This window comes from Emys orbicularis, chromosome 20 (assembly GCF_028017835.1).
Source record: "Emys orbicularis isolate rEmyOrb1 chromosome 20, rEmyOrb1.hap1, whole genome shotgun sequence".
In the NCBI taxonomy this organism is placed as follows: domain Eukaryota; kingdom Metazoa; phylum Chordata; order Testudines; family Emydidae; genus Emys; species Emys orbicularis.
In genome coordinates, this window is record NC_088702.1 from 20,238,360 (window position 1) to 20,262,500 (window position 24,141).

The 24,141-nt window shown below is 56.0% G+C and overlaps 1 protein-coding gene across 1 annotated transcript; it reads right to left on the bottom strand.

Moving 5' to 3' along the window:
• Window positions 1–1,130: 1,130 nt before the first annotated feature.
• On the bottom strand, window positions 1,131–14,060 carry LOC135892232 (sialic acid-binding Ig-like lectin 11). Its single transcript, XM_065419938.1, has 12 exons — window positions 14,014–14,060; window positions 12,959–13,050; window positions 11,420–11,806; window positions 10,960–11,280; window positions 10,361–10,423; window positions 9,385–9,438; window positions 8,711–8,974; window positions 7,981–8,247; window positions 7,154–7,459; window positions 2,728–2,821; window positions 2,345–2,468; window positions 1,131–1,322 (listed from the first exon to the last, which is right to left on the bottom strand). Exons 1-12 carry the CDS (start codon window positions 14,058–14,060, stop codon window positions 1,131–1,133), a joined length of 2,211 nt encoding a protein of 736 aa, XP_065276010.1.
• Window positions 14,061–24,141: the final 10,081 nt, after the last annotated feature.

Genomic DNA, 24,141 nt, shown 5'->3' on the forward strand with positions numbered 1-24,141 from the left:
TTCCTGATCGCCCCCTGGGACCCCTGCCCCATCCAACCCCCCCTTCTCTCTGTCCCCTGATTGCCCTTGAAACCCCTGCCCCTGACTGCCTCCCATCGCCCCATCCAACACCTGCTCCTTCCTGACTGCCCCCCCGGGACCCTTGCCCCCATTCAATCCCCCTGTTCCCTGCCCTCTGACCGCTCCGACCCCTATCCACCCCCCCACCCCTGACCACCCCCACTCCTATCCACCTCCCTGAACTCCCCTGCCCTCTATCCAACTCCCCGTCCCTGCTCCCTTACTGCGCTGCCTGGAGGTGGCTGGTGGCACTACAGCCACGCCGCTTGGCTGGAGCTGGGCTGGGCCGCGCGGCTGGAGCTGGGCTGGGCCGCGCGGCTGGAGCTGGGCTGGGCCGCGCGGCTGGAGCCGGGCCATGCAGCTTCTGGAACCGGGCCAGACTTCCCGCGCGTACAGCTGATTCACGGGAAGTGGGGGGGGGAGGAGAAGCGGGGCGGAGTGTTCGGCGAGGAGGCGGAGGTGGAGCGGAGGTGAGCTGGGGCCAGGGGCGGGGAGCTGCCAGAGCTTTACCGGTTGTTAAATTTAAAAGCCCTTTTAGAACCGGTTGTCCCGCGGGACAACCGGTTCTAAAAGGGCTTCTAAATTTAACAACCGGTTCCCACGAACCGGCTCCAGCTCACCACTGTGTATAGGATCCTATTACCCCCCACCCCCGTCCTGATTTTTCACATTTACTGTCTGGTCACCCTAGCTCCTGCCAGCTGCTGCCCCTGAGCGTGAAAGTCCTGTCCATCTGTGAAACGAGGGGGTGAGGGCTCAGGCAGGGCAGAAGAGAGACTCTCTGTGGCTGAGGGGTGAGAGGCTCTTTCCCCCGGGGACAGTGGGGTTTGGGAGGGGGCAGGCTTTGGGACCCAGCTGCAGAGGACTCTGGGATACCTCCCCATGATGCAGCGCTCCAGCATCTCCAAGGCCTATTTGACTCCGCCCTGAGTCTGGGGCGGAGCAGGGATTTGCACCCAGGTTTCCAGTCCTGAGCCGACCCCTTTCTCCTTTCCCCCTGACTGTACCCCCCCCCCCCCGCGCACTGGACAGGCCAGAGATGCCCAGCCTGGGCCCATGGCGCTAAGGGGCTATTTCCGCCGGACCTCGGAATATTCCGTGGCGGGGGCCTCTGGAGGCTCCGCCCCTTTGCGCTGCAGCTTGGAGAAGTCGATGGAGGCGTAGTGCAGCTCCTCCGGCTCCCCGGGGCCTAGCGGGGCCTGGGCTGCTGCAGCCCTGTCCTGGATGCCTTTGGTCCGGTGGGTGGCTGGAGTCTTGTGATCCTGAGTGAGGAGCAAGGCAGAGACACCAGGCAGAGACTTGCATCCACTCTGCTGGGCTAATTGCATGGGCTGCCCCAGGCCTCCTTTCCCCCACCCTCCCTGCAAATGCATTTCCTGCATCGGGCGTGCACTAGCAAGAGACGGGGGATTGGGTGTGTTTCACACTCTGCATTCATGAGCCTATCCTATGCCAGCACCAGCTCGGTTAATGCATTCACTGCCTCAGCTGCACAGGCCACGCATTAGCAAGATGCATGGGGTGTGTGCGCATTTCATGCACCATGCATGCAGGATTTCATCTCATTCCTCTCATCACAGAACATGTTCAGGAAATGTATTGACTGGATTTCATGCTCCGAGCATGCATGAACTGATCTCATGCGTCTTGGAGCAGCACCAGTTAAGTTAATGCGTTCTCTGCATTGCCTGCACCGGCCATCCATTAGCAAGATGCATGGGGTTGTGTGCAGTTTATGCACTGTGCATGCATGATTTGATCCCATGCATCTCGTGGTTGAATAGACTATGCAGATGCATTAATTGCATTTTCTGAAGGGTGCAACAGACACAGAGCACGCTGCATGCACTGTCTGATGACAAGCACCTGATACCATAGCAGGCAGCTGCAGAAATGCATTTCTTGCCCGGTTGGTGCATCCAGGACATGCCTGGGGATTAGCAGCATTCCAGCCCCAATCTAGTCCTGTGCACTTTGTGAATGCACATGAATGCATTTGCTGCATGTCCTTCCCTCTGAGCGAGACCCGAGGGATGAGGTGCATTTTCTGCATGCAGGAACCAATCCCACGCAGTTCTGGGAGCCCAGGCTGGTGGTAGGGGTGCATTTCTTGCACCGGGCATGCATCGGGGGGGTTGGGTGCCCTACTGAAAGCCTGGCTTATATTCATGCATTCATTAAGGGGGTGGGAGAGCGGGGGGAGGGAGGAGGAGAAATGGAGGGGGGCAGAGATGGGGTGGGAAGGGCATGTGGGCTTGGTCCCCCGCTCCTCCCAGGTACATACCATGGGCATGGTGGGGACGTTACTGTAGATCAGGCTGGCGTCATCGGCCGTGTGCTCGGCCTGGCTCCCATTAGCCATCTCCCCGGCCTCAGTGCTGGGGGGTGCCGGCTCCCGGCCCCGCAGCCTGTGGGGAGATGGATCAGGACGGACTCATGAGACCCGGGCGGGGGATGGGTGTAGACTAGCCCCGTGGGGAGGGAGGAAGGTGGCAGCCCAGTATGAGAGGCTAGAGCGCAGTGGACTGGGATAGGCCAGGGAGAGGGGTTGGGGGGAGGCTGGGGGAGGGGCTGGAATAGCCCAGGGGAGAGGGCAGGGGATCTCAGTGAGATCTTAGCGGGGGGGGGGAGGCAGGTGCAGGTCAGGGCAGGAGGCGTCAGACTCACTTGATCACACAGAGCCCGAGAAGGAAGAAGCCAACTGCGACCCCCAGCCCACAGGCCATCCCGATGCCCAGCAGCTTGCCAGGCTCCTCCGCACCTGCAAAAACACACAGCATGGGGCACAGCTGGGAGAGAACCCAGGAGTCCTGGCTCCCGGCCCCCTGCTCTTACCACTAGACCCCACTCCGCTCCCAGGTCTGTGGATAGTATCTAGGCCAAGGAAAAGGAGGGCTAGTGAGGGGGAAATAGAACTCAGGAACAGGTTTGGGTGTTTGGCTAACGAGGAGGGGACGCAGCAGGTGGTAACTGATGGTGGGAGGCAGAGGAAGAAAAGAAGGGCAGCTAGTCCAATAGACAGGGGGGAGGAGTTGATGGAGACAGCATCAATACTCGGCCCCGGGAGGATACAGGATGGCAATAGGGGGACTATAAGGGAAAATGGAGACAGGCAGGAGTTACGGCTGCAGGGAACAGGGGATAGATTGGTAGATTGCGCTGCCCCTAGGCAAAGGCAGGTTTATGTGATTGGGGACTCCTTACTGAGGAGGTTAGACAGGCCTGTGACCAGGGCGGACCCAGAAAACAGAAGGGTGTGCTGTCTGCCGGGCGCTAAGATACGGGATGTGCACCTGCGGTTGAAAAGGATCCTAAAAGGAGCAGGTAAGAACCCCTTGATCGTCCTTCACGTAGGAACGAATGACACGGCTAGGTTCTCGCTAGAGAGAATCAAGGGAGATTATGCCAGGCTGGGGAAGACGCTTAAGGAAGTTGAGGCTCAGATTATCTTCAGTGGGATTCTGCCTGTTCCTAGAGAAGGACAGCAAAGGGCAGACAGAATTGTAAGGATAAATAGCTGGCTGAGGGAGTGGTGCTATAAGGAGGGCTTTGGGATGTATGGCCACTGGGAGGCTTTCGGGGACAGACAGCTGTTCTCGCGGGATGGACTTCACCTGAGTAGGGAAGGGAATAGACTTCTGGGAGGGAGGCTGGCTCATCTCATCAAAAGGGCTTTAAACTAGGAACTTGGGGGAGACGGTTGGGAGATGTCCAATTAATCTCCACGCCAGATTCCAACACTGAAAAAGAGGGCAAAGAGATAAGCACAGATATAGATAGGGGTAGGGAATTGGAGATTAGAAGGAGAGGGCAGATGGACACTACGGGGTCCGTACCAAAGTGCATAACTAATGGGAGAAAGGATAGACAGCATACGGTAAGATGTTTATACACCAATGCGAGAAGCCTAGGTAACAAAATGGAGGAATTGGAGCTCCTGGTCCAAGAAATGAAACCTGATATCATAGGAATAACCGAAACATGGTGGAACTGTAGTTATGACTGGAGTACAGGTATGGAAGGGTATGTGCTGTTTAGGAATGACCGGAAAAAAGGTAAAGGTGGGGGTGTGGCACTGTATGTGAATAATGAGCTAAAATGTAAAGAAATAATAAGTGATGGAATGGATAAGACGGAGTCTGTCTGGGCAATGATTACACTGGGTAAAAGAACTACTAGAGCCTCCCCTGAGATACTGCTTGGGGTGTGCTATAGACCGCCGGGATCTAGCCTGGATGCGGACAGGGAACTATTTAATGTTTTTAAGGAAGTAAAAACTAATAAGAGCTGTGTAATCATGGGGGACTTTAACTTCCCGGACATAGATTGGGGAACAAATGCTAGTAACAATAATAGGGCTCAGATGTTCCTAGACGTGCTAGCAGATGAATTCCTTCATCAAGTAGTAGCTGAACCGACGAGGGGGGATGTCATTTTAGATTTGGTGCTGGTGAGTAGTGAGGACCTAGTTGAGGAAATGGTAGTAGGGGACAACCTTGGCTCGAGTGACCATGAGCTAATTCGGTTTAAACTAAATGGAAGGATTAACAGAAATAAAACTGTGACTAAGGTTTACGATTTCAAAAAGGCCAACTTTAATAAATTAAGGCAACTACTTAGGGAAGTGGATTGGGCTAACATACTTAGAGAGCTAAAGGCAGATGAGGCCTGGGATTATTTCAAGCTGAAGTTGCACGAGCTGTCCGAGGCCTGTATCCCGAGAAAGGGGAAACGGTTAGTAGGCAGGAGAATTAGACCTAGCTGGATGAGCGGGCGTCTCAAAGGGGCGATTAAGAAAAAACAGAAAGCGTACAAAGAATGGAAGAGGGGACAGATCGGCAAGGAAACCTACCTTATTGAGGTCAGAGCATGTAGGGATGCGGTGAGAAAGGCCAAAAGCCGTGTAGAGTTGGACCTCGCGAGGGGAATTAAATCCAATAGTAAGAGGTTTTATAGCCATATAAATAGGAAGAAAACAAAGAAAGAGGAAGTGGGACCGCTGAAGCATGTAAATGGAGTGGAGATTAAGGATAATCTAGGCATGGCACAATATCTAAATGAATATTTTGCGTCGGTGTTTAATAAGGCTAATGAAGGGCTTAGGAATAGAGGGAGCGGGACAGAGGGGAATAAAGGAGGGGCGATTGCAATTACAGTATCAGAGGTGGAAGCCAAACTTGACCAGCTAAATGGGACTAAATCAGGCGGACCGGATGATCTCCATCCTAGAATATTGAAGGAGCTGGCGCAAGAAATTGCAAGCCCCTTGGCGATAATTTTTAATAAATCTGTAAACTCGGGGGTGGTACCAATGGACTGGAAAATAGCTAATGTGGTTCCTATTTTTAAGAAGGGGGGAAAAAGTGACCCGGGTAACTACAGGCCTGTTAGTTTAACTTCTGTAGTATGCAAGGTCTTGGAAAAAATTTTGAAGGAAAAAGTAGTTAAGGACCTTGAGGTGAATGGCAATTGGGACAAATTACAACATGGGTTTACGAAAGGCAGATCGTGCCAAACCAACTTGATCTCCTTCTTTGAGAAAGTAACAGATTTTTTAGATAAAGGAAATGCGGTGGATCTAATTTACCTCGATTTTAGTAAAGCGTTTGATACTGTGCCGCACGAGGAATTATTGGTTAAATTGGAAAAGATGGGGATCGATATGAAATTCCAGAGGTGGATTAAGAACTGGTTAAAGGGGAGACTGCAGCGGGTAGTACTGAAAGGTGAACTGTCGGGTTGGACGGAGGTCACCAGTGGGGTTCCTCAAGGTTCGGTTTTGGGTCCGATTTTATTCAATCTATTCGTTACTGACCTCGGAACCGAATGTAGGAGTGGGCTGATAAAATTTGCGGATGACACAAAGTTGGGAGGTATTGCCAATTCGGAGAAGGATCGGGATATTCTGCAGGGAGACTTGGATGACCTTGTAAATTGGAGTAACAATAATAGGATGAGATTTAATAGTGAGAAGTGTAAGGTGATGCATTTAGGGATGACTAATAAGAATTTTAGTTATAAGTTAGGGACGCATAGGTTGGAAGTGACGGAGGAGGAGAAGGACCTCGGAGTCCTGGTTGATCGCAGGATGACTATGAGTCGGCAATGTGACGTGGCTGTGAAAAAAGCTAATGCGATTTTGGGATGCGTTAGGCGAGGTATTTCTAGTAGGGACAGGGAGGTGCTGCTTCCGTTATACAAGGCGCTGGTGAGACCTCATTTGGAGTACTGTGTGCAGTTCTGGTCTCCTATGTTTAAAAAGGATGAACTCAAACTGGAATGGGTACAGAGAAGGGCCACTAGGATGATCCGAGGAATGGAAAACCTTTCCTATGAAAGGAGACTCGAGGAGCTCGGTTTGTTTAGCCTAACCAAAAGAAGGCTGAGGGGGGATATGATTGCTCTCTTTAAATATATCAAAGGGATTAATACCAAGGAGGGAGAGGAATTATTTCAGCTCAGTAGTAATGTGGACACGAGAACGAATGGATATAAACTGGCCGTGGGGAAGTTTAGGCTTGAAATTAGAAGAAGGTTTCTAACCGTCAGAGGGGTGAAATTTTGGAACAGCCTTCCGAGGGAAACGGTGGGGGCGAAAGACCTTTCTGGCTTCAAGATTAGGCTTGATAAGTTTATGGAGGGAATGGTTTGAAGGGATAACATGATTTTAGTCAATTAGGCATTAACGTGCCATCGCGGGTAAAATGAGGGTCCGGCTGTAGAATCTTGCCTGTATGCTCGGGGTTCTGCTGATCGCCATATTTGGGGTCGGGAAGGAATTTTCCTCCAGGGTAGATTGGCAGAGGCCCTGGAGGTTTTTCGCCTTCCTACGCAGCATAGGGCAGGGGTCGCAGGCTGGAAGATTCTGTTGTGGGTGGGTCAGCTTATGTGGCCTGCATCATGCGGGAGGTCAGACTAGATGACCATATTGGTCCCTTCTGACCTTAAGTCTATGAGTCTATGAGTCCTGGTTCCCAACTCCCCTGCTTCCAACACCCAGACCCCACTCTTTTTCCAGGGCTGGGGAGAGAACCCAGGAGTCCTGGCTCCCTCCCTGAGCTGGGGACAGAACCCAGGAGTCCGAGTGTCTCACCTCTCTGCGGGGGGCTGAGTTCAAAGTGCAGGGCGGCGTAGGTTCCGTGGGGGTTGGAGCCAAGGCAGAAGATCCGGGGGCTCCTGTCCCCGCTCCCCGTCCAGCTCAGGGTGCTGACGGCCTCGTCCCCCTGGGCCCAGGAGCTGACCTGCAGGGCCCCCCATGAGCCGTTCCCAGCCAGGGGCTCCCCGTCCACCTGCCACTGGAGCCGGGGTGGGGGGTGGGAGCGCAGGGAGCAGCTGCAGCTGATGCTGGGCCCCTGGCGCTGGCAGGACGAGTTCAGCCCGGTCCCCGGCCGGGGGCTGTCTGGGGAGAACATGAGACACAGTGACAATAGTCAGAGAGAGAAACCCAGTGGCAGGGAGTCCCACAGGTTAACCCCACTCACATCCAGTGGCAGGGAGTCGTGTGGGTTAATCCTACTAATACCCAGGGGCAGGGAGTCCCATAGATTAACCTGCTAATATCCAGTGTCAGGGACGCCTGTGGGTTTTTCTGCCCTGGGACATCTCTTCGGTCGGCCCCTGGGCGCTGATCTGGCCCCATCCTCAGCCAGCTGCACTTCACACCAACTCACCTGCTTCTCTGCCCTCAGCCTGGGTGCTCACGGCCCTTCTAGACAGCCCAGGAGTCTGTTCAAGCCTCAGCTGCCCCCCTTGGGGCTGCCCTCAAAGCGGCTAATTAACTATGGCACAGGAGGGGTTTGCACTGTCTCCGTTTAAAGGGGCCAGGCACCTGTGACACCTGCTAGTATTCAGTGACGAGGAGTCTCATGGATTAACACTGCTACTCTCCAGTGTCAGCGTCTCGGGGTTAACCGCACTCACACTCGACGAGCAGTTGGAATGTCCCCTGGGCAGAGCTCTCCTTTCTCTGGGCCCAGCACCCGTACAGCCCCCCGTCCTCGGCCGTCACGTTGGGCAGCTCCAGCCGCAGCTGATTCTCCCCTGCGAGGTGGGCTCCCTTGATGGCTCGGCCCCCCCTCACCCAGCCCAGCACAGCGGGGGGGCTGCTGGTGACAGAGCAGAGGAACCGCAGGGAGTCGCCCTCCTGGGCCGTGAGCTGTGACCCGTTCCCCACCGGGGTGCTGGGATCTGGGAATAGAAATAATTCAGAGCCACTTACACCCTGAGCCAGCCAGTCCCTGCCCGGGAACCGGATCAGGGCTGGCGCCCCCTAGAGGGAAAAGGTCCCGTGCCCCACTCCCCGCCCCCTAGCGATACCTTGGAATAGCTGGGGGTCGCTCCTGTTAGCTCTGGAGACGGTGATTTGCAGAGTCCTCTCTAGAGCTGAAATACCCACGGCAACGTATTAGATTGGAGAGTGATCCCCACTGACCCCCTGCTCCAGAGCCCAGCACCCCGCAATGACCCCCCACCCCTCCTGCAGCCCAGCACCCCCCATGGATCCCCCATCCGCCCCCTGCAGCCCAGCGCCCCCTACTGACCCCCCGCCCACTCCCTGCAGCACAGCGCCCCCTACTGACCACCTCCCCCTGCAGCCCAATACCCTCCACTAAGGCCCCTCTGTGTGGCACAGCGCCCCCTAGCGCCTTACACTGCACATGCACACGCAGGGCCCGGCTGGCCGACCCGTAGGAATTCTTCGCCCAGCACCGATACTCCCCAGCGTCCCCTCTGCTGAGATTCGGCAGCTCCAGGCGCCCGGCCCCTCCCTGGCCGGGGCTGAGGGACTCGTTCCCCTTGGCCCAGCTCAGGGTGGCCTCGGGTCTGCTCCCAGCCTCACAGCTCAGGCTCAGGGAGTCGCCCTCCTGGGCCTCCAGAGACACGATGTCACCCTCAGCTCCTGACACTTCCAGCACTGAAAGACATAAGCAGGCAGGTTAGGCCCCCTCCAGAGATCCTCCACCAAGGAGCCACGATGCAGCCACCTCTGGGGTGGAGTGCGGGAGTTGGTTATACAGGGACCCCTCGCCTGGTGTGGAGACGTAGCCAGCTCTGGGGTCGGAGCACAATCTTGGTGCCTCTCCATGGCAGCAGGTCTCTGTCGCAGAGATCGGTCTGTAACCCATCTCCTCCCTGCTGCCCAGCGCCCCCTAGTGCCACCCCGGAGTCTGGAGACAGAGAGAACCGGGCCCGCTCCCCCCACCACCCTCCTCACACCCTGCAGCTTCCTCGGGATCTCCCCTCCGGGCATGGAGCAGCCTGGCCTGGCAGAGCGTGACTAGGAGGCACTCGCTGGTTCCCGGGGCTCGCAGCGCGGCCTCTCACCGGGGCTTCCGTTCCTGGTCAGGTTCCCGGTGGTGTTGGGGGGCCCGGGCGGGTCTGTAACACAAACCAGAGATCAGGGGGGCTGGACAGCACCGGGAGGGGGGAGGTCATTAGTGATCACTGAGCCTAGACACTGACCCTCGCTGTGAGCTCAGCTGGGGGACGGGAAAGTCCCTGAAGTGACACAAGACCCGTGGGTGGGGAAGGGAAGCGACAGACCCGACTGGGCCTGACCCAAGAGGCGCCCGACGGAACCCAGGGGCCGGGTTAGGGCCGTGCCGGGAAAACAGATCCGTGGGAAATGGAAACCCAAGGGACCAAAACCAGTGGGTCTAAATTCGGACTAATTGGCAGAGGCACTAACGAGGGCCCGGGCTGCTCAGGCCTGGGTACTGGAGTGAGCGTCACCATCTTGGTACTACCGTCTGCCGGGCGCCCGGGCGTTCAGCGTCCTGCTCCTCAAACGTCTCCTGCCCAGGGCGGGACAGAGCCAGGGGTCTAAATAACCCCACTCCCGCCCCCACCCCAGTCCCACCCACCACCAGGGACATCAAACACCCCCGTCATGGGTCCTTTGCCTTCCCCCCTCGGTTCATCTCTCCCCAGCCCTCTCCTTTCACCTTCTGGCTTAGCTGGCCAGGCCTGGATATTTTGCAGCCTGGCTGCGCTCAGAGAGGTGTCTGAAATCAACACGCGGAACAGCCGGACGCTGATACTGGCTGGCCAGGCCTGGCAGGGTCCATCCACGCTGACCTCAAAGCCCCGCGGTGCCGAGCCTCAGAGCCTGGGTCCGTTGGGTCGGGCTCGCGGGGCTCAGGCTGCGGGTCTTTGATTGCAGTGTGGACATTTCCTCCGAGGTCTGTGTAGACGTTCAGGGTCGGGCTGGGGCCTGGGCTCAGAAATGGGGGGGGGGGGGGCTGGGGGGGGATTCCTTCTAAATCTCCCTGTGGCTGAAGGGAACAAGGGCCGTCCTTACACAGATGCCTGATTTGATCCTTCATGTTGCAAAGGCGGCCGCTGATTTCCCCTCTGCCTGGATCTGCAGCACAAGGGTCAGAGTCCATTTAATGGGGGTTTCCCTGGGGCAAGGCGGGCCGAGGTCTCTGGGCACCGAGCCCGGAGCGTGTTTAGTGCCGGACAGTGACTGGGTCCCGTTAACACTCTGCTCCATATAGAGCATCCACCGATCCCAGAAAGGGGAGGGAGGAGGAGACGCGGTGGGACAGCCTGGGGGGATCTCAGGGGGAACTGGGGTGGCTGGTGTGAGGGGAAATCCCAACAAGGGGGGTTGGAATGGGGGGATGGATCACAGCACAGGAGGATTCTGGGGGCAGGGCAGGTCGGGGGTAGAGAGGGGAGCCATAACCAAGGTGGGCAGGAAGGGATGAGGGTCCCAAGGGAGAAGGGGCTGCACGGTTTGGAGGGAAGGGGCCTGAAGTAGAATTGGCTGAGGGTGCATGGTGGGGGGTGGGGATCCCAGCACAGGGCTGGAGGGCAGGGCTGGGAAGCCCAGGGGTTGGATCCCAGCATAGGGAGCTTGGGCCGACATGGAGGAGTTGCGGGGGACACACTCACAGCCGATGTGGAGCTGGATGGTTCTGCGGGTGGAAGGTCCCTGTGCTGAGCTGTAGGTGACGGTGCAGACGAGCTCTTTGCCGTGGTCCCCCTGGGTGGGTGTGAAGCTGAGCTCGGAGCTGTGGGCCCAGGTGCCGTTTGCCAGCGGGGCTGAGACATCCCGGGCTGTGTCGCTGAACGGCCCCGTCCAGGTGACTCGGGGAGGGAGCCCGGAGCAGCGCCCAGGGGCCGTGCAGGTCACATTCACCGGCTCCTGGGCCAGCAGTGTTCCTCGCACCCTCTGCGCCGGCGAGATCTGGATCTCTGGCTCCTCCGTCAGCCCTGAGACATGGGGAGAGGGGAGAGAATCACTCGGGGACATGGGGCCTTTCCCCTCTAGGAGCGCGGCCCCGATCCGGCCCGAGGGCGGGGACTGGCTGACTCAGGGGGGCTGACAAGCGGTTACTGCGGCTGCTCTTACCTGGCACGGAGATCGTGAGCGTAAAGAAGCGGTAATTGTATTTCAATGTTCCTTTCTCGACTCGAAGGAAATATCTCCCCTCATCCGTCCGTCGGGCGTCGCTGATTTGCAGGGAGCAGTCGCCGGGCGCCGGATTCTCCGCCAGCCGGAACCGGCCCTGGGTCTCCTGCGATACCCCCCGGTCGGGGTCACTGCTTGCCACGGGCGGATTCTGGTCCACATCGGCCGGATCTTTGTACCAGTATCTGTAGAGCCGGGCCCAGGAATTGTAGGTGTCGTACGAGGCTGGATACGTGAAGGTGCAGGTGATGAGAACACAGAGACCCTCCTGCACCGACACCGAATGCGGCACCGCCAGGGTAAATCCGGGCAGCTGGGACAGGGACCCTGCAGGGGACAGACAGGGATTGAAGTGGGACCCATAGAGAGCAGAGACCAACCCTGAGCTCCCCCCCACAGCTCTGCCCCTGCCCGTCACTCCCGACCTGCAGCCCCCTGCGAGCACAGCCCTGGGTCCTCAACCAAATCACACTCCATTTAGTTTCCATTCCTCCCTACATTGAGCCCCCTGTCACTCAGCGCCCCCTAGCACCACACTGGGCCACTGGGCTCCCCTCCCCCTCTGGCCAGCCTCCCCTCCAAGTTCTGGGACAGACCTGGCCCCACTTTGTGCAGGTTTTGCCCTTCCCCCTGCACTAGGGCTGCAGGTGCCGCTTACTTACCCCTCCAGAGCAGAGCGAGGATCAGGACCCTCAGCGTGGCTGCAGGGGGGGCAGGACCCCCTGCTCTCCAGGGGGGGGCCCGAGCCCAGAGCTCCCTTTCCCCGGCGTCATGCTGTGGCAGCAGAGCTCTGCCCATGGCTGGGGCGTCCGGCTGGGACAGACCTAGAGACAGACGGGAGGGTGGGAAGTGTGAGAGCGGAGGCTGTTTGGGGGGACAGATCTGCCTGGGGGACCATCAGTACTGCTGGGCTCTGCAGGGGGCTGATCTGGGGCTGCTGGCAGTTCAGTGACCCCCCCAAATCACCAGACTGTCCTGAGAGATCGTGGGCTAAAAAATCCCTAAATTGGTGAAAAAAACCTGAGATTTTCTCCAACAGTCATGAGATTGGCCAGAAAATCCCGAGCTGGTGACAGAAGGTGGTGGGAAGGCAGCGCTGCTCAGTGCCTGCTTTGCTTCAGTCTTCTCACAAAAAACAACATGTGAGCAGGCGACCAGCTCTGGAGAGATTACTAAGACTGGGACTGTTCAGCTTGGAAAAGAGACGACTAAGGGGGGATATGATTGAGGTCTAGAAAATCATGACCGGTGTGGAGAAAGTAAATAAGGAAGTGTTATTTACTCCTTCCCATAACACAAGAACTAGGAGTCCCCAAATTAAATTAACAGGCAGCAGGTTTAAAACAAACAAAAGGAAGTATTTCTTCACACAACGCACAGTCAACCTGTGGAACTCCTTGCCAGGGGATGTTGTGAAGGCCAAAATAATAACATGGTTCAAAAAAGAACTGGATAAATTCATGGGGAACAGGTTATTACCTAGCAGCTCTGTGTTCTTGGGGAACCAGGGCGCAGTACCCAGCCCATCTGACTCACGAAAGACCCCCCCCCCACGTCCGCTTGAACCAAACCTGCATCAGAAGAAAGACTTACAAAAAGCAATGAAAAGGCCGTGGGAGACACACCTAAACCCCTGGGATAAGGATGACAGAATTAAGGAAAGTCCCCTAGCCTCATTTGCATTGAAGATGGGACAAGGAGGTATCTCCATTAGCACACAGAATGGAGAACAGAGATTCCAAGGCAAGAACCGCACTCAACTCTGGGACCAGAAAAGCAGGGAAGCAATGCATCATGGGGGATCTCTGCTCCAGATGTTAATGAACCCACACCTGCACACACCCAGCTCAGCAGTTATCAGACCAATTCTAGTAATAAATCCTTTATTGGTATCCAAAATAGTGAATTTCATTGTGAACTCCCTCCAAGGAACACCGCCCAAAGCCAGGAATGATCAGCTCCCATGTCTAGCCTGAACAAAACAACTTTGATATTCTCCCTTGTTTACACATAAACAAATCTAGTGTTCTCCCTTGGACCATTGTTGTTTCTCTACAAAAACCCCTACCCACGCTCAAGTAAGTGTTCTGATGCCTGGATCAAAATCTGCATCGGTTCCACTGGGACTTCATCTTCTCCTGACTGACCGTGCTGGGGGCTCTGCCTGTCTCCAGCACTCCAGACCCTCAGCTACCACCACCACCTGGGACCCCCGATCGATTCAAACTTCACGGAGTGGTGAGAACCCAGTTCTCTCTCTGTCTCTCTCTCGGTGTAGCCTTCTGACCCTGACTTGTGTGATCAGTTAGTTTTGTAAACCTGACTTTTATAATCAAACTTAAGTTAGATTTAATATGATAACTGTTTTGTTTGTTTGGCTCCCCTATGGTTATTACCTGGCAATAAATAACTTTCATGGTTAAGGTGGTTACTTCTCTCTCTCTCTCTCCCACTCCCCCGTGGATGTTTTTTGGTTTCCTCATTCGCTCCAGCAGCTCTCCGTGGCCCTGCCCCGCCCCCCTGCTCCCGCTCACCTCTGCCTCCTCCGCAAGCGCTCCGCCGCGTCCTGCTTCTCCCCCATCCCTCCCAGCACCTGCGCCACGAAACAGCTGATTCGTGGGGCAGGGAGGGAGGGGGGAGGAGGGGGAACACGGTGCCCTGGGGGAAGAGGCGGGGCCAGGGCGGGACTTTGGTGATGGGGTTGGAATGGGGGCGGGGTCAGGGGCGGGGATGGGGTGGAGTCAGGGCGGGGCCAGGGGTGGGGAAACGGGCGGGGGGCGCAGGCACCCACCGGCGCTGAGAAAGTTGGCGCCTATGCCTAAGCTAAAAGATGCCTGCAGCACCCAAAAATCCTGTGGGGTTTGCTCATCAAGTGGGTTAGGACCAGAACAACTGTAACGTGAAAGTGGGGATAGGGACGTGCTGAACCTGGGACATAGGAGTGTGGCAGCTTGGAAGTGCTGCTCGACCGAGCCTGCTGAGTCCAGGGACATATAAGGGGTCAGCTTGGGAGTCCTGATTAACCCAGTCCTCTCAGACACGCGCTGCTAATGTGTGTGTGTGTGTTCGTCTGATTCTGGGGCTGGAAGAACCCAGCCCCGGGGAACCTAGGTCCTGCAGGATCGCTCCATTGGGAGCGTGTGACAAAGTGGGACTGTTCTTAATGTTTTCTCTGAATACTGTGTGAGTGCCTCAGTTTCCCCTATGCATTTCTTAGGTATCTAGGTGGGGGGATCAGGGTGTATGATTGTTGCAGAGCCCAAGAAGGCCCCTGTGATACTGTCTGCACAGAGAATGGCCGGCACTCTGTCTCCTGGCAACTAATGGCCTGGGCCCCTCCCTGCAAGGTGCCAACTGAAGATGTTGGAGAACAAAGAGATCAGGTGACCACCTGGCCTGGGAAAGAGACAAGGCAAGAGAGGAGGGGGTGGAGAGTCTCAGTTTGGAGCTGGCTGTGAAAATGGAAGGGAACCCAGATGGGGCTCTGGCCTCCCTGGGGCCCCCCAAGATGGACCGGACTGAAGGGGTCCTGTTGTCTGTACCTGCAAGACCTGTCTTGGACTGTGTTCCTGTTGTCTAAATAAACCTTCTGCTTTACTGGCTGGCTGAGAGTCATGGTGAATCGCAGGAAGCCGGGGGTGCAGGGCCTTGTGTCCCCCACACTCTGTGACAGAGGGAACTTGCAGCAGGGAGAAGTAGATCTCCGTATGAGAACACAAGTGACACAAGCAGTACATTGATAGAAGTACAGAACCCCCGCCTCCCGCCACAGAAGAGTAACCCTAATAAATGAGCATGCCCCAAAGTAACAGGCAAAGCTGGTAAGAAGGTCCATCAATTGCTATTAGCCATGATGGACAGGGATGGTGTCCTTAGTCTCTGATTGCCAGAAGCTGGGAATGGGCAACAGGGGATGGATCACTTGATGATTCCCTGTTCTGTTCATTCCCCCTGGGGAACCTGACATTGGGCACTGTCAGAAGACAGGATACCGGGCTAGATGGACCTTTGGTCTGACCCAGTCTGGCTGTTCTTATGGAGAAATGTGGGCTCAATGGAACTACCATTAAGTGGATACAGAACTGGTTAAACAACCGCAAACAATGAGTAACTGTTAATAGAACGATGTGGGATTGGAGAGGGGTCTCAAGTGAAGTCCCACAGGGATCTGTTCTAGGTCCTGTGTTGTTTAACATCTTTATCAATGACCTGGGTGTAGCACTAGGGAGCAGACGGATCAAATTTGCAGATGACAAAGCTAGTGGGGGTTGCCAACACTTTGGAGGATGAAGCTAAAATTCAGAGGGACCTCGATAAATTGCAGAACTGGGCTGTAGACGACAGAATGAAATTCATGAAGGACAAATGGAAGGTGCTCCACTTAGGGAAGAAAAAACAAATACACAAATACAGGATGGGGAAGAACTGGCCTGGTAGTTGCACTGCTGAGAAGGAGCTGAGAGTTGTGGTGGAACACAAATGTGACATGAGTCAGCAATGCGATGCTGTTGCAAGAAAAAGGGAATGCAATTTCAGGTTGCATGAACAGAGGCAGAACACGCAAGTCAGGAGAGGTGATAGTACCGCTCTACTCGGCGCTGGCTAGGCCTCAGCTGGAGGACTGTGTCCAGTTTTGGTCACCAATGTATAGAAAGGATGTACAGAAACTGGAAAGGATCCAGAGGCGAGGGATAAAGGGATAGCTCAGTGGTTTGAGAATTGGCCTGCTAAACCCAGGGTTGCGAATTCAATCCTTGAAGGGGCCATTTACAGATCTAGGGCAAAAATCTGTCTGGGGATTGGTCCTGCTTTGAGCAGGGGGTGGGACTAGATGACCTCCTGAGGTCCCTTCCAACCCTTATATTCCATGAAGTTATGTTGGTATAAAGATGATCAAAGGGATGGAATGGAAGCCCTAGGGTCACAGCCTGAAGGAACTGGGCATGGTTAGTGTGGAAAAGAGATTGGGGGAGGGGGACATGATCGTGGTTTTCAAATCTTGAAAGGCTGCCATAGAGAAGCTGGAGAAAAGTTGTTCTCTCTCGCCCCAGACGGCAGGACAAGGGGCAATGGATTCAAATGACAGCAGAGTCAATTGAGATTAAATCTCAGGGGAAATCTCCCCAGCTGTGTGAGCAGTCGGACAATGGACCAGACGCCCAGGGAGGTGGTGGAAGCTCCTTCACTGGAGGGTTTCGAGAGGAAGCTGGACAGCATCTGTCTGGGGTGCTTTAGACCCAACAAATCCTGCATCTTGGCAGGGGTTGGACTAAGTAACCCCTGTAGTCCCTTCTTCCCCTGTGGGTCTGTGATTCTAGGATTCACTGAAAATCCCGAGATTTAATGTGAATGTCATGACAACCCCCCCCCTCCCTGAAATTCGGTAATAAATCCCGAGGCTTGCTTTAAAAATCCTGAAATTGGTTAAAAATTGGGAGATTTGCTCTAAGAATCCTGCAATTGGCTTTTAAAATCCACAGATTTGTGCTTTGTCTCCGCACACCCTGTTGTTTGTGGCCCGTTGCCTTATCCCTCCTCCCGCCCCCACCCCACGGGTGCTGGTGTCGCCCCTGCATGTTGAGTGTCTTTGTTCTGCGGGGACCCAGTGGAGCTGGATGGCCTGGAGGTGGGTAAAGTGTCCCCGGAGGGTGAGGGGAGAGTGCAGAGAGCTGACGGCTCCCCCCTCTGCAGCCAGGGTGGGGCGCTAATGCTGTCATCCCTGCCCCACAGCTGTTTCCCCCGCCCCCACTGCACCCTGCTTCTCCTGCAGCTGGGACTCTCCTCCCCCCATGAAAATAGTACTGGTCACTCCCCCCTCCCCACTCTTCTAAGAATGGAAGGGCCCACTCCCCCTCCCCCCACACACTCTTGTGAGAAAAGGATGGACCACTCCCTCCTCCCCACTACTCACATGTTGTCATAAATATAAAGGGAAGGGTAACAACCTTTATGTATGCAGTAATATAAAATCCCTGCTGGCCAGAGGTACAGAATCACTTTACTTGTAAGGGGTAAGAAGCTCAAATAACCTGGTTGGTACCTGACCAAAAGGACCAATAAGGAAAGAAGATACTTTCAAATCTGGTGGGGTAAGGAGAGGTTTTGTTTGTGCTCTCTTTGTTTGTTCCCTCTCTGGACGGAGAGAGAGACCAAGCAGGTAAAACATCTCCCGAAAACATACCTGAAATGATACATCTAAAATTACAGAAATTGTAAGTAAGGGCAAGGAAATGCGTTGGATTATCTTTTGTTTTAGCTTGTAAATTTTCCCTATGCAAAGAGGGAGTTTTATTCCTGTTTTTGTATCTTTGAAGATGAGCATGGAGGTGAATCCTCTGTGTTTAAATCTTTTTATTACCCTGTAAAGTTACCTTCCATCCTGATTTTGCAGGTGTGATTCTTTTACTTTTTCTTTAAATAAAGTTCTTCCTTTAAGAACCTGTTTGATTTTCAGTGTCCTAGGGACAAAGGGTCTGGTCGGTACTCACATTATTCTCAAGCCTCCCAAGAAAGGGGGTGAAGGGTCTTGGTGGAATATTTGGGGAACAAGGGACTCCAAGTGGCCCTTTTCCTGAATTTTTATCGAAATCACTAGGTGGTAGCTGCAATACCGTCCAAGGACAAGGAAAGTATTTATGCCTTGGGGAAGTTTTTCAACTAAGCTGGTAAAAATAAGCTTAGAGGGTCTTTCATGCGGATCCCCAGATCTGTACCCCAGAGTTCAGAGTGGGGAGGGAACCCTGACACATGTGAAAATGGTATGGGCCACTCACACTTTCCCTCTTCTCACCTGTTAATATGGTTTGGGCCACTCCCTCTTACCCCTTCCTCACCTAGGAGAATGGTATGGGACTCTCCCCTCCTCCCGCATGAAAATATTGTGGTCTATTTACTCCTCACGCCTCCTTTCCATTTAAAATGGTATGAGCCACTCCCCTATTCCCCATTCCCTTTCTGGGCAAATGGTACGAGGCAATGGCTCCTCACACCCACATGAAAATGGTACAGGCTGCTCCCCGTTTTCCCTCCCCTATTTAAAAACTCCTCTCAGTTCCTGAGGGTGGAGCGGCTTCCGTCCTGCAGCACCCCTGATTGGCTGCCCTTCTCCAGGAGGCGGGATAAGTGGGCAGGGCAGGAAGGGCATGGACCAGCCTCGAGAGATCCAGCCTCCATCCCCATCCCTGGGGGACTGCCCTGCCCCCGTGCAGTGTCTGGGAGCCCCAGGGGGTCTGTACCTCACACAGCTCCACAGGGGACAATGGGGCGAGCAGAGCTGGAGGATGGGGAGAAGTTTGCATGTATGTGCTCCCCCTGGGGTATCTATAACTGCCCCCTCTGCAATGCCTGTCCTCCCTGCCCCCCAACCCCCCCCCAGCAGTTCCATTTCCCACCATCCCTCTGCTGCCCTCAGGTGCTCTTGGGAAGGAGGCTGAGAGATGAGAGCTGGGGAACCCCCTGCTGTACGTGGCCCCCGGAGCCAACACCTCCAGTGTGGTCCCCATGGTGGGGAGCCCTGGGGCGGAACTCTGCTCGGGCTGAAGGGGCACTGGCAGAGCTGTGGGGGCGGGGAGCCGAGGGCTGGGATAGCAAGGGGCTGCGGGTTGGGATTGAGGGGCACCCCAGTCTCCACAGACCATCCAGCTTCCTCCCCCCTTAGTTCCACTCACCCCAGACCTGCAGAGGGGGGCCTGGTGCCTGGTTCTCCGACCCTGCAGCCCGGGTTCCCCAGGGTTTGTGACTCAGAGCCTGGGGAAGCGGCATGCACAGCATGTGAAAGAAGAAGTGGGTGCAGAAAGGACGGGGTGGGGGGAGATGCTCTCTCAGAAACCCCAGCACCAGCATCCTGCCGACTTCCCCTCTTTCTGGCCCTGCCTGTGGCTTCCCTGCAACAGGTGCAGGCTGCATATTGCTTGTGGGGCTGGAAATAAAACCCAGGAGTCCGGGCTCTGAGCCCCTCTACACCTCACTCTGCTCCCAGAGCTGGGATGGAGCACAGGAGTCCTGACTCCCTGCCTCCAACCCCCACTCTAACCCACTAGACCCTGCTCCCCTCCCAGAGACAGGGACAGAACCCAGGAGTCCTGACTCTGAGACCCTCTATATCTCACTCTCCTCCCAGAGCTGGGGATAGAACCCAGGAGTCTGGGCTACCTTCCCCCCTGTCCCAGCTCTATCCCTTTATTACTGCTTTTTCCAGTCACACAATACTATTTGAATGCCAGCAGCTCACACCTCTTATCATATTGTACATGCTGCAGACACTAATTACTCACCCGGAGCTGAGATGCAGCCACCTCCAGGCGGGGCAGCTGGGGAACAGCCACACAGCGACACTGCCCAGGGGTTGTTCACCCAGAGCTGAGATGCGTCCGCCTCTGGGGTGGGGTGACTGGGAACAGCGCACTGGAACAGCAGATGCCTGGTTAGGACAGCTAGTGAATCCCTACTCCAATGGGAAGAGCCGGGTGTGTATGGAGACCTGCCTGGGACAGAGCGGGTGCGAGTGTCAGGGCGTGGGCTGTGGCAAGATGTGAGATTTCAAGACAGGAAGGGGAAGTCAGCGCCTGAATCTGGCCCCAGAACTTCTTGCACAAGCCAGTTCCAGTGGCTGGAGATCTTGGTGCCATTGACGCAAGAGGGAGATTGTCACAGATACAGGCAGTTCCAACAGACATCTGACTTCTGGCCCCACTGCGGGCAGGGAGCGGGGGGAACTGGCTATCAGTGGGGGGAATGGGGCATGGGGCCTTTCCCATCTAGGGGGCACCGGCTATGATCTGCCCCAGGGTGGGGCACTGGCTGGCTCTCGGGGGTGGGAGTGGGACCCGGGGTCCTTCCGCTCTTGGGTGTCTCAGCAGGGGAGATGCCAGCAGATCGGAGCCGGTCCATTGAGCTCAGATGTTTGTTTTCTGTCTCTTGGTTCCTCAAACGCCTCCCGGGTCACTGAGTCTGGGGATTCCCTTGGGATGGGACCCGGGTCATCGGCTCGATCAGGAGAAGCAGCTGGATTCCACGGCCCCCCACAGACTCCGTCCTTCAACTTAAGAGCTGAGATGCAGCTGAATGTGGCCTGGGTCCTGGGGGCTGTTTACACAGGGACCTCTCCCCAGTGCTGAGATGTGGCTGCCTCTGGGGTGGGGCGCAGGGACTGTTTATACAAGGACTCCTTGCCTGGTGTTGGGATACACAAGAGGTTGGGAGAAACCTAGAACTAAAAGGAACACAGCACTCCCTGGGGGCATTGGAACCAGCCCTGTGGGCCGGGCCCTCCCGCATATTACAGCCCAGCCAGACCCTGGCCCACTCTGCCCCAGGCCAGTGGCACGTCAGCTCTGCCCCCCTGCATGTGGGCCCCGGCGGCTGTGCTGGGAAGCTGGTTGCTGAGCGGATCTTGCACAACAGGAAGTTTCCAGTCGTGAGTTTCTGGTTTCAGACTCTTTTTAATTAGCTGCCCGGGAGGTTTCCCTCAGTTGCTGTTAAACAGATGCCCCACATGGAGGTGGCAGCATCTCAGCGCCATCCGGGCAAGGGATCCTCATATAAACACCGCGCACCCCACCCCAGAGGTCACTGCATCTCAACACTGAGCAAGGGGGGTCCCAGTATAAATAGCCCCCGCGCTCCACCCCAGAGGTAGCCTCAGCTCAGCGCTGGGCGAGGGATCTTTGTGCATTGTATTGAGCTCAGTGTTTGTCTCGTGTGTTTTTCCTGGGTCTTGGGAATTACCAGGTTCAGATGCAGGAAAAAAAGAGATTCACTGGGAAACCTTGGAACCGCCAGGTCGAGATCGAAACCTGACATGGCTGATAACATGGAGATCATGGGGACTGGGGTCTGTCTCTTACTGATATGGGAGGGCAAGGGTTAATTACCAGTCATTCATTATCTATCTATCTATCTATCTATCTATCTATCTATCTATCTATCTATCTATCTATTGATCTGTTATCTTAATAATTTAAATGTCTGTTTCTTTCTATGTCCTGAAGAGATTTTAAAACATGGGAGGGGGGGGGGAATTGAAAAATTTGGGATATTTTTTGTGAAAAATTCCTAGCCAGTGAATTTTTTCCAGTGATCATTAGTTTTAAATGGCCAAGATCTCTGTGAAACCTTTCTAAAAACCAAAACATCCTATGATTGTTTTTTAGGAAATGAAACATTTGCACAAAACTTTTATTTTAAAAACAACCTGTGACGAAGTGGGGGATTTCGTGAGTGTTTTGCATGAATACTGTGTGTGCCTCATTTTCCCTGTGTGCTGCGTGTGTAATGAGGTAGTGGGAGAGGAATATTCTGGTTGCAGAGGTCCAGTTGTGACCTCACCTGGCAGCAGGGACCCCAGACATCGGCCTGGACATTATGGGATTTAGCAACCAGTGGCCCAGAGGCCCAGCCCATCATGGGAGCCAGCCAGTTCTGGCCAGTGGGAGGACAAAGGGTGGAGAAGAGAGGGCCCCAGTGACCTCACCAGCCGGTTCTGGCCAGTGGGGACAAAGGATAGAAGAGAGGGGGCCCAGGTGACCAGTTCACCTGAAGACAAAGGGTGGAGGAGGGGCTGTGGGGGAGGGGATATAGGGGACTCGGCTGGAAGGAGGTCACTTCTGGACTGGGGAGAAAGAGGGGCCTGAGCAACCAGGACAGGGACAGAGCCAGCTGGACTGTGCTGAGACTGGCCAGGCCCGAGGGCCCTGAGAACTGCCTGGGCTGGGTTCAGACGTTCAATAAACCTCCTGTGTTACGCTGGCCGAGAGTCACTGCCAGGTAGAGATCGGGGGGTGTTGCTCCCTCTGGGGGCTGAGGCCGCGGGGGTGCAGAGCGAGGGGACTCCCTGAGGGGGCCCACGGCAGAGCCAGGCTGCTGAAGGCTCAGAGGTGCGGTCCCAGGAGGCGGCGGGGCCAAGGGCCTAACCCCACAGGGGAGTGCACTCCCAAGACGGGCTGTCACCCTGCAGGGGGTTCCTCCCAGGGGCAGTACGGAGCCGAGAGAGCCCCGGCCTGGGAGTCCGGGACAACTTGGCATCCCTGCCCTGGTGGGTTGGAATTGGGGCGCACAGCGAAGGAGCTGGAACCCACCAAGGCATCCCAGGGGCAGGACTCAGGGTAACCCGGAGGTGGAGGAGAGGCTGAGGGGCCGGATGTCTGCAGGGGATGTCAGAGACCGGAGATGTGGTCGCTGCAGGCAGAGAGGGCAGGGGTGCAGGGCCCAGAGACACAGGAAATCTTGGCCCAGGAGAACCTCAAAGGGTTAACGTGGCGGAGGGGAGAGCGAGCTGTGACTAGCCCTGGGGAGGAAGCAGCCACACACCACCCCAGGGGCAGAGCTGGCCAGGGGAGGGAGGGTGGCAGACGGGTTCCCTCTGAGCCCAGTGGATATGTCTGCCTGTACCCCTGGGATCAGGCCCCTGTGGCCCCTACTGGGAACGGTCAATGGGGAGACATTCCAGTGGTGGAGAGATTCTGGGAGCGATAGACCCTTGTCGGGGTGGGGCGACCCCCCCAGATGCTGAGGGGCCGCGTGACTGGGGGGAAGGCCCCCGAACTGGGACCATTCCCCTGCGCAGGGCTCAGATCCCTGGGCAGACACAGGAAGCACGAGGGAGGAGCTGCCCAGCTCGAGGTCCCTGCCTGACTGTAGCCAGACCCCTGGAGCTGAGCGCGGGGAGGGGAGATGCTCCCACACTGGGAGGTGTCTCACGCTGGCTCTGATGCTGAGACCAAAGCCACGGGCTCGCTGCCTGCCCTCACTGGTACAGCGCAGACAGAGCAGAGCCTGGGGGGGCTGGGACCCCAGCTGAGCGTGGGCAGACCCGGCAGGGCAGCCGGGTTGTCTTGCCCAGAGGTGTGAGTGGCCCAGGGAGGGGGGAAGCTGCTGGCAGGGCGCTGCTGGGGACAGAGACGCCTGGGCAGAGGGGGGCCCTGGCCAGGATGGGTTCCATTAACCAAGAGAGCCCGAATCACAGTCCTCCAGAGGGCGGGGCCAGGAAAGGGCTCAGTCCGCAGGGGGGAGGGGCAGGGCAGAGCTCGGTGAGAGAGTCGTGAACTCATCCCCATCAAAGTAGATGGGAGGCGGATCCAGGGGCAGTGGGACACGGGTGCGGAGGGGACACTGGCACTGTCGAGGTGGTGGACCCAGACCAGGTCAATACATACCTAACCCTAAGGGGGGTGGTTGGACCTCCAGTTAAGGTGCTTGTAGTGAGGATCCATCTGAAACGCAGGGCCAAGGGGGACCCCAAAGAGGTTGGGGTGCAGGACCAGCTATCTGCAGAGGTGCTGAAGGGGGATGGTTTGGAGAACTGGCCAGATGGCACCCTGGCCCTTGCCTGTGGCTTCAGCCAGGGAGGGCCGCTAGGTCCGGCCCCGGGGATCTACAGCAGGGGACGTGGAACCTCCAATGAGGGGAGTGAGTTACCGGGGACAGGGCTTGACAAGGCTGAGAGCAGGCTTTGTCCTGAGGTGGGAAAACCGAGGCAAAACCAACAAAGGCTGGGGGCTCCAACCCAGCAGCTTAATTCCAGCTCAAGCAGCAGAAGGATCCCTCCAGGGAGAAGCTGAGGGTCCTTGCGGGCCACAGTGCTGCAAGACCCTGGGGAGGACTGCAGGGAAAAATCCCCACGAGAGAAGGGATCCAGTACCAGGAAAAGGCTCCCTAAGGGAAAA

What these genes read in the sequence shown, in the direction of transcription:
- LOC135892232 (XM_065419938.1), bottom strand. Translation starts at nt 14,060, where the DNA reads ATGGGGGAGAAGCAGGACGCGGCGGAGCGCTTGCGGAGGAGGCAGAG. An exon ending in GACCAGGAACGGAAGCCCCG is followed by an intron (nt 8,975 to 9,384) that starts GTGAGAGGCCGC and finishes TATGTCTTTCAG; the next exon opens with TGCTGGAAGTGTCAGGAGCT. An exon ending in ACGTCCCCACCATGCCCATG is followed by an intron (nt 1,323 to 2,344) that starts GTATGTACCTGG and finishes CTCCTCACTCAG; the next exon opens with GATCACAAGACTCCAGCCAC.